This window comes from Halyomorpha halys, unplaced genomic scaffold (assembly GCF_000696795.3).
Source record: "Halyomorpha halys isolate HHAL.00 unplaced genomic scaffold, Hhal_1.1 Scaffold2054.1, whole genome shotgun sequence".
Lineage (NCBI taxonomy): Eukaryota > Metazoa > Arthropoda > Insecta > Hemiptera > Pentatomidae > Halyomorpha > Halyomorpha halys.
In genome coordinates this window covers 6414-15987 of record NW_027109196.1, presented here as the reverse complement: position 1 = coordinate 15987, position 9574 = coordinate 6414, and the positions used below count along the sequence as shown (strand labels likewise).

The window sequence follows — 9574 nt, the reverse complement described above, 5'->3', positions numbered from 1 at the left end:
CAGTTCTTGTCCCCACGTTCTCCTCTGCTCTTTTAGCGATAGCGTTTCGGGCCATTTCTTTCGCCATGTCCATGGAAATAGGAAGCTGCGGCTGTGGTTGGTTTGCCCTTAACCGTACAAGTCCATCCGCTTCCTCATTTCCCTGTATACCTTCATACCATACCATATGATTACCATGCCAGAGGAAAAAAAGGTCAGGAGTTCGATATAAACATCAATAAATAATTTTAAAAAGAAAGAAAAATTCTTTATTTTTATTTACCAAATAATAAAGTACTGAATGTTCATAAAACATAAAACTTAAGAAAGTGAAGGTGATAAAACATCCAAATGATCAACGATGTAGCAATTTCAAAAGTGTAGGAAACAATAATAATTTTTTTCACGATCACTTAATTATCAGATTACTTTTCTGTTTGTTCCTGTGCGTATATAAATTATTAGCTAATATATTCTTAAAATAATCGATAGTGTTTGTACGCCAGTTACAAATCCGGTTTACACATCCAAACATCGTGAACTACACCAAACCCTAACAAGACAAAACAACAAATCGCTATTCCAACAGGGTTTTTGTCAATTATCAAACTCGTGTTGGAACAAACCTATTACAAGGTTGATTGATTTATTTGGGGAATGGATATTCATGGTGACTTTCCAATAAGTTGAAAAAGGCGAATGTTCCACTGCCACCACTCGTCCTTCCTTCCTCGCCACGGTCCAAGGCACTGATCCTTTCGTAATCTTCCGTTGTTAGTTCGAAATCGAATACCTTTAAAATATCAATTTTCATTAATTGAAAACAAAAATATTTAAAATGAGGAAATATATCGATTTAGTTGCATAACTTACATCAAAATTCTCTTTGATTCTTGATGGATTAGTGCTTTTTGGAATAACAGCTACTCCATATTCCATCAGATACCTTAGGAGAACCTGGGCAGGTGTCTTGTTATATTTCTTGGCGATCTCTACGATTACTGGATCTTCCATAGGATATACGAATATTGTCCTACAAGGAAAATTATTGAATTATTTGCAAAAATCACATTTATAATGAAATTATATTCCTATAATGTCTCTTCGATGTTTAATTTTAATGTAAACTTTTTAAACCTCTTTCAACTTTATTATATTAGTTATACCCCTGGGGAGTAATACTTCGTGCCTAACTTTCAGGGAATTCTTATTCTTTCAGGATCTCAAAATAACAGTTTCAACAATAGAAGTCAAAACATCAGGATTGAAATTAACATTACATCATTTAGGAGAAATCCAGAATTACTGATATATTTCAAAAATTATGATATATGATATTTTTAGTCGAAGAGCATAGGTCTAATAGTTTTTACATTATTTATTATCATTTTTTTGCAAAAATATCATAAGTCAGATAACTTATAGGATCAATTGATAATTCAGTCCGTCGATATTATCGAAAATATAGTCTATCTGAACTATATCCGTTTAGGATGTATGCTAAAATTTCAACTACAATTTCTGGTCTGGTGCACGAATTGATTCTAAAATGTTGATCGATTTGAACATTAGATTTCGTAATCAATTGTAAAATGGACATAATAATATAATTCCGATGGCCAAAAGTTAAAAGTGAGTTCTCCATAAAAAAAAAAATCTAATATCTTCTTTAATGTTAATAAAGCAAAAATTATTAATTAAAAGAGTATTTTTTATTTATTTTATGCAATTTTATTATTACATACAATCTTGAAGAGGTGTAAAAATGACATAATATTTTGCTATCTGAGTAAATTGTTAATAATTTCAGTATCATAGGCATTGTCGTTTTTAAAGTATGATTTTAATCCACTTTTTATGAAAATGAAGCTGCATTATCATTATTGTGAGGAATTAGAAGTTCGATTTATTGTTATGTTACGTTACATTTTAGGTAATCTTAATTTACTTCAACTTTGTACATATAACTTTTTAATAACTGTAATAATTATAGTAATTATAGGGGGTCTTGATTATTAATATAAAGGTAAAATGGTTCCAATGGAAACCTGAATAGAATATTTTTAAACTAATCATGAATCATGAGTTCAATCTATTGTATCTTGGCTAATACTGGTCTGATTTAGATAATTTTTGTTTTGCTCAGTAGCAATTTAAAAAAATAAAATGAAATAAGTGGCTACAATATGCTAGGGAGTGTATAGTTTTAGAGTTATTTTCATACTGCATAAAGCGGCACTATTAAAAATTACAGCTTTATACTGTTGAGATATAGTAATCGTGTCAATGAGTAAATGCTGACCTTTCTGTTATATAATCAAATTAAAATTCATAAAGGTACTGTTTTTTTTTTGTTTTTTTTTAAGCTATTCTTCATATTAAAAATTAAAAAAAAAAAAAAACCTAAAAAGATTAATCATCATTTAAAGGAAATTATGTAATTTACTGTTGTTTTTTTTGTTTCGATAATGAATTATTACCTTAATTAAGTCTTTATCATAATAAAGAGATTGAAGTAAGAAGGCTAATTAATTCCCGGATATGAAAAAAAGCTGAAACTATTAAATTAAAAAATAAATGCTAAAAATAAAACTTAACAATTCAAATTCAAGAAATATGTTGGACAGTTTCTGAATTACATAATTATACAATTACAGAGGTTTACTAATGAGAAACTTACTTATCGGTCACCATTCCGGTTTTCTCCAAAAATGGTTTGAAACCAGGTGAGCCAAGTGGAGAATAAGCGCATACAGTCACATCGTTTTGTTTGCAGAAAGACACCAACTCCTTCTGCTGCAGATAGATGTGCATTTCTACCTGAAGATTCGCTGGGCAAATGCAACAGTTGTCCAGAATCCTTTTAATCTGGCTTTGATTGAAATTGGATAAACCAATGCTTTTTGTTCGGCCAGCCTTAACCTGAGCTTCCATAGCCTAAAGAGAAATTAGCGTCTTAATTATCGAGGTTACTTTATAAACACTGAGGGAAAAGTTATTGTTCTTAAGGTGTAATTACAAAAGTTACATAAAAGTAATTTATTCTATGGGACATCTTTTTTTATAAATTCAAAAAAGCGAAAATAATTTATTTATATTTTGGCGATTTTTCTGAAATTAGGCAGTTTATGTCAAACCTCATTGGCGTAGCTTGCTTCAGTATATTTTTTCTGGATCAATTTTTAGAACATTATATATATCATGGAATACTAATTCATTCATATTTTAACCTCGAAATAAATGAACATTTTTATTTTAAATGATCATGAACCTCCCAATTTTAATTTATTTGATCTCTTTGAACCATTTTACTTTGAAAATAGAAAATGTACACGTCTAGGCCATATTTTTTATGATCTTATCCATACCCGTTTTCAAGCCTTTATGGTAATAAAAAAAATACAATTCGCTTCTTATCCATGATTCACTTTACTCCTGTCACACAATCCGATTCTCATTCCTTTGTTAACCCGGGAGAGGTCTTGCCTTGAGCATTTTGCTCTTATTGGGAAATAAACGTCTATATATTCCTAGTATTTCATCTGTGTTTTTTTTTTTTTGCTTTGGTCCACCTTCCGTTAACCCTTTGATCTTGTTATCGCTGCATGTTTATGCCATGCCCCCTTTTACCTATACCAAATTCAGTTTTACTCTGGTAAGAATGAGGATTTCTCTCACCAGTACGCTTCTAACGTGACATCTTGTTTTCTCGTTGGAGCATTTTACTCACCTGGACACCTCCTGCGTTTCTTTCTTTAAAGATAAGCCGATAAGCCGATGCAAGAACTTTTACGAAATTTGGACTATTCAGCCACTAACGAAAGAGCTACAATTTACAATTTCAATTTCAAATTGTATTGAAAGTAATCATAAAGATTTTTGTCATCATCACACCCAATTATACAAACAAAAATAGTACAACTAGTCTACCATGAGATAAATGCTCACGAGAAACCTCTTAAGAGACAAAAAGTAGCAAACTCCTGTCGGGTTAGATTTGCAATTTCCTGCCATAGTCCAACCCATGTCAGTTCCTCACTCATTGAAGTTTCGCAACACTGGCTAGCTGGTATAGCGTTTTATACCAATAACATTGTTTTGATTTACAATCTTAAAGCCGTATTACAGAAAGTAACTTGTTGGCTGTAACTTGTAATTCCTTTGTTGCCAAATAACACCATCTAGTAAGAGCTTATCAAATATGTTAATTTTTCATCTTATGGTATTGATTGACCTATTAAAATTATGAACAAAGCTTATTATGAAGCTAAAATTCTCTTCCTTAATTATTTCCTTGTAAACTGTATTTTAATATTATACTGTAATATTATATTACATTTAATACTAATTATATATAACAACCACCCCTGAAGCCCCCAGGTAAAAGGCTTAGTGGAGGGAGAAGGTTTAGAATAATTATAAAATATTAAATATTTTATTATCAATTATGAAAATATTTCTTTTTCTTTTTTCGATTATTTTTATTGAATTTAAGAAAAAAAAACTATTAATGTACTAGAAATAAACTTTTCTTTAGTAAATTTCGATATTCCTCACTCCTTCATATCAATAATTTATTGATTAATTAATATAATTAAAGATAATGTGCTAAAGACAATTCCTTAGATTAATGATATAATCCATATCTGTTTTCTTGATTAACGCAATTTTATTATAGTTAAAATTATTATTAAGATTTTTCAAATTACTTGGATTTCCTCCAAAGCTGCACTAACGATTTTAATTAATCTCGGTGAATGATTGCACTATTGAATATGAGATAGGAGTTACCCTCATTGAAACAGCAGAGCTTAAACACTAAATTTTTAAAAAATCTTCTTCTAAAGTACCTTTAATATTGTTTATTTAAAAAAAGGAACTGGTTTTCATTGTCAGCAATTATAATAAATGAATACATACAAAATATTGCAGAATTTTATGAGTAATTAAAGGAGAAATAAATAAATCCGATTCGAACGAGAAAACCTGATCATTCCTGATTGCATGAGGTCTTTTCTATCTATTGTTAAACTGTTATATTTTTTAAAATGTAAAATTTATATTTCTTATAGCCACTTCGAGAAACTCTAATTTTTCGAGTTCGAATTTCTATAGAAATAGAAAAATTAAAATTTTATGTTCATAATTTTTGCCTTCTCTGATCTTTGATTTATTTTATTATTATTTTTTTTTTTTGAAAAATAGTGTTATCATTAACACTAGTTCACCGATTTAAACAAAATTTGGGGATGTAAGTAGGTTAGTAAATAAGTTATTAAGTGAGTTGTATGATCCTCGCACCGCACCAGATTTTCTCAATATTATTTTTTGAATTTCATTCCATTCTCATTTATTATTCAGAAAACTTTATAGTATCTGAAGTTCCTTCATGTCATCACTGTCTACTTTGTCTTCATGGTTTGTTTTCTCTGGCTTTATATAAGGCCTCGTTTTTCTCTTCACCTTCAATGCACATGTTTTTATTCTTTCCTTACATTTATAATTTTCTTGTTGTAATTTTTTCCATTTAATGCTTTGAATCTTTCCGAAACTTCTTAGCAGTTCGTTCTTGATCTGTATTTTTCCATAATAGCAACTTTGTGTTACAGCTGTCTTAATATTAGTTTATTAATCTCATGCTAGATAAGTAGAAACTATTTAAATCAACACTTTCCTTAAAACGCATATTTTGATACTTTCCTCGTTTTTATATTTTAACTATTTTCTTCCAAAATCCTTCGTAAAATCCTCAATGCTCCTTACTTTGTCACAAAGAAAATCATACATAAAGACCTTAATGTTCCCTATCTTGCCCGGACCAGATATCACTCCTTCCATTATAAACTCCCTAACCACTCAAACCCCCTAGTTTCTAACCCTGCATCCTCTTCCATTCCTGACAATCCTCTGAGGCGCCTAAAAAGAAGATGGTCATGAGACCAGCTAATGTAAAATGTCATTAGAGTGGTACCAATGGGTAGTTGCTCTACACGCCTGTAACACTCCAATTTAACTAAGACCAAATTTACTGACTGTATTATGCAATATACAGTTGTAAATTTCAATAAAGATATTTAAAAAAACAAAAAATATTTTTTTAAGCAAATAAAATAAAATGCTTAATTGTAAAACAAATTATATATATATTGTAATGTGTAATATTTGCATTTATTCGATGTAGAAAAAATGTTTTTGAATATCACTTTATGACTTACTTTCCATAATTCCAAAAGATCGGTACTATGGTCTAGTAAAAGTTTTTTGTTCTCATCAAATGGTATGGGCTGGTCCATTCCTTTGTACTGCACACCCGCAGGGAAATGGATCAAGTAAAGATCTACGTAGTCAAGTTGCAAACTTTCAAGCGACTTTGTTATAAATGTTTCTACTAGTTCAGGTCTATTTCCATTTAATGGTAACTATAAAAACAAGACAAAAAATGTATAATCAGAATTTAAATATAAAATTTAACTGCTTAATAACTGTAAAGGTAACAATTAGAACTGAATATACCTTTGTGACAATAAAAAGTTCTTCTCTGGTAACTTTTCCACTTTCAAAAATTTTCTTAAGAGAATTTCCAATAGCAGCTTCATTGGCGTAAACGAAGGCCGTGTCGATATGCCTGTACCCTGCATCGATCGCTGCGTTAAGGGCTATGTCGATTTCTTCTGGAGTCGACTGAAGAATAATTAGACTATTAGTTATCATATATTGTGTATTTTTTTATTAAAAATTGTACTTTATTTTTTCCTTTCTCTTAAGACTTATTTCTAAATTACTCTTTTTTTTTCCGTACTCCCCTAACCAAATAAGTAATTGAATACATACATATAGGTAGGTATTTTATCTGGTAGTTTATAATTACTTCGATTACAATCTACCAGATATACATATCAAAATGGCCGAGCGGTCTAAATTACTCATCATTTTCAGTACACATAGTTTTATAGTACCCAAGTATGGTTAAGAGGAATAAAAAATTTTTAAAACGTTTAACAAAATTAATTTTTCATTCAGAGCTTTATATCTTTAAAACTACCAACAACAATGGAAATCCTAAGAGAACATAATTTAAAGCAGAGTTTATTTCCTCAAATATGAAAACACCTATTCCTATGAAATATTAATTTGAGTACTAACTGACGTATGTGCTTCTAATGGTTCCTGAGATATAGTTTTCCCAAAATTTAGTGATTTTTCGTTATTTATCATGGCCCAATTTATTCTTCTTTTAATGATGACTATTAGGTTTTCTAGTGCCTTAGGTAGTTTTCAAAATATAGAGCTTCTAAAGAAAACTTAATTTTTTGAAACAGCTTCCATTTTTTATTCCCCCAAACTATACTAGGCAGACTCATCAATGTTGACTAGTAATTGTACATAGTTTTCATTAAAGTAATAAAAAATTAGGGAGAAATAATTGCCTTTTTTTCCACTGGGCTCTTGTACTATCTGGTTATATTGTGCCTAAGCGGTGACTCATATTTTTTGCAAATGTTAATCTAATCTCATCAGTTATTTAACTATCTTAATGGTATAGTTTGATGAACACTAAGTGGTTTAATATACTTGCACTTTAGTGAGGTAAACCTTTTACTACTAAATACTAAATTTTTATTTTAAATTTTTCAAACGCTAAGACCTGTGAGGTATTTTTATTAATTTAAATTTCAAATCATATAGGGGTCATAAAACAATTTTACCCCATTTTAATAGTAATTTCTCCACATAAGATCACTATTTATTTTTATATTTTGAAAAATTAAATTCTTAAGCGATTATTGATGTTTGGAACTTTTTTTTTTTTTTTTTTTATTATGGTCATTTTCATAAACAAAAATTTAAAGTCTTTTACTTACTAGAAATGTTGTTTCGAGGGCTTTTTTTTTCGTTATTATTATTTTTTTTAATAATACATTTTATTCAGTATTTATTTATGTATTATTTATACATAAGTCTTAAAAATGATATTAAAGAATTATATTATACTACTATAATAAATGACACGTTCGTAACTGACAAAATGAATATTTTTAGAATGTATTAACATGATTGTTAATTTCCATGTTTTACCTTCAACCAGGAGTTCCATGCTATTACATAATACGAACATTATTATTTTTAGAAAACTAATATGTCGTGAACATTCTTTCATCAATTTATGATTTCTTTTTAAAAGATTTTTATTTATAAATAATATGTAGAATCTGCCACAAACTTGGGAAATGTGTAAAATTGATAAATGATCAGATTTATGCCAAAATTTAAAATAATAATAAAATAAAATGATATTTAAATAAATAAAATCATATGTACTACACAATACGTATATAAAGAGAATGCTAAATAAGATGAACAATATTTATACTCTCGACCCAAGGATCCCTGAGCTCACTCTATCCTCCACGCATGAGGGGTAAAGCAGGGCTCTTGAAGAACCCAGCACCGCCCTCCTCCGTGTTACTGTGTTAATTTATGAAATTAATTTGAGAAAAGCCGAAGATGCTAAAAATATCGATTTATAGCATATCGATATTTTTACCTTATACCTTAAATATTCATTGCAAAATGGTTTATTAAAGATAAGATGGATACATGTAACCCAAAAGGTGCTAACAGAAACCAAGTAGTCCTAAAAGTCAAATCAACATGGTGAAACCAAAACAGAGTTGATAATCTTCTTATATGTTAAAACGACAGGTATGTAATGGAAGAATTGCTGCTCCCAGTTTTACAAGGTCAGGAAAAGGGGTCTAGTGATTATTACTAGCGTTTTTATGTAATACAAACGCAGATATAAAAAACATTAACCCAAAATAGCATTGTCACTGAATTGTAAGAATTTTAATCACAAAATTAACTTCGTACTTTTATTGCAAAATTAGTGAAATCATATTTAATTAGTAAAAAACAGACAGAAAATTCCCTTGGGCCGTTAAGTGTTAGAGAATTTGATAATGCACATTTAACAGGTTTAAAGAGAGAAGATTTTGGAAAAATAAGAAACCATTAATGGTTAAATATATGTATTAACTCAAAATATGGGTAATAATGTTTTAGCTTTTTACAAAACATGGTATAAAAAACTTTAAATAAGCATTCTTATGAACTAATGAATCACCAATTGGCTAAGAGTTTTTTCGATAGAGGAATATGTCGAATAGAGGACCTACTTCCTTTATAAAGTCCGTTAAAAATAATTATAAAGTAATTTAACACTGCTATACTAAGAACTTCTAAAATTAATCATAAAAAGAGATCCTTACCTGCCATGTTCCTAAACCGAAGATCGGCATTTTCATTTTGCCAGATGTGATAACACTATTCGGGGTGAGTTTGACCATCTTGACAGTAAGGAAGCGACACGAGAAGAAGTTGAACCGGCACTCGAACTGGCTTCTTCTTTTCGGAGCGCTCTTTATATTCAGTCTAATCTAGAAGTGTGATCGTTAGAGCTGTGGAGGGGGTAGAGTGTGTCTTGTTTTACTTCTGAAGGCATGATCGCCTCTATCAAAACTATTAACTTTCTTTCTTATATCTTATAGTAAACGCTCAATTAGTTTATTACAAATAGTAAACTATTATATTATGG

General features: G+C 29.5%; 1 protein-coding gene across 1 annotated transcript; it reads right to left on the bottom strand.

Moving 5' to 3' along the window:
* Window positions 1–222: 222 nt before the first annotated feature.
* LOC106691061 (1,5-anhydro-D-fructose reductase) lies at window positions 223–9409 on the bottom strand. The gene is made up of 6 exons (XM_014436709.3): window positions 9249–9409; window positions 6493–6660; window positions 6195–6398; window positions 2660–2916; window positions 853–1012; window positions 223–772 (listed from the first exon to the last, which is right to left on the bottom strand). Exons 1-6 carry the CDS (start codon window positions 9324–9326, stop codon window positions 626–628), a joined length of 1014 nt encoding a protein of 337 aa, XP_014292195.1. The 5' UTR covers window positions 9327–9409; the 3' UTR covers window positions 223–625.
* Between the last annotated feature and the right edge of the window lie 165 nt (window positions 9410–9574).

Bases quoted from the DNA above. Each gene is read 5' to 3' on its own strand.
- LOC106691061 (XM_014436709.3), bottom strand. From the start codon at position 9,326: ATGGTCAAACTCACCCCGAATAGTGTTATCACATCTGGCAAAATGAAA. The intron at 2,917-6,194 runs GTAAGTCATAAA...ATTTCTCTTTAG, and splicing joins ATCTTTTGGAATTATGGAAA to GCTATGGAAGCTCAGGTTAA. The intron at 773-852 runs GTAAGTTATGCA...GATATTTTAAAG, and splicing joins GAATCAAAGAGAATTTTGAT to GTATTCGATTTCGAACTAAC.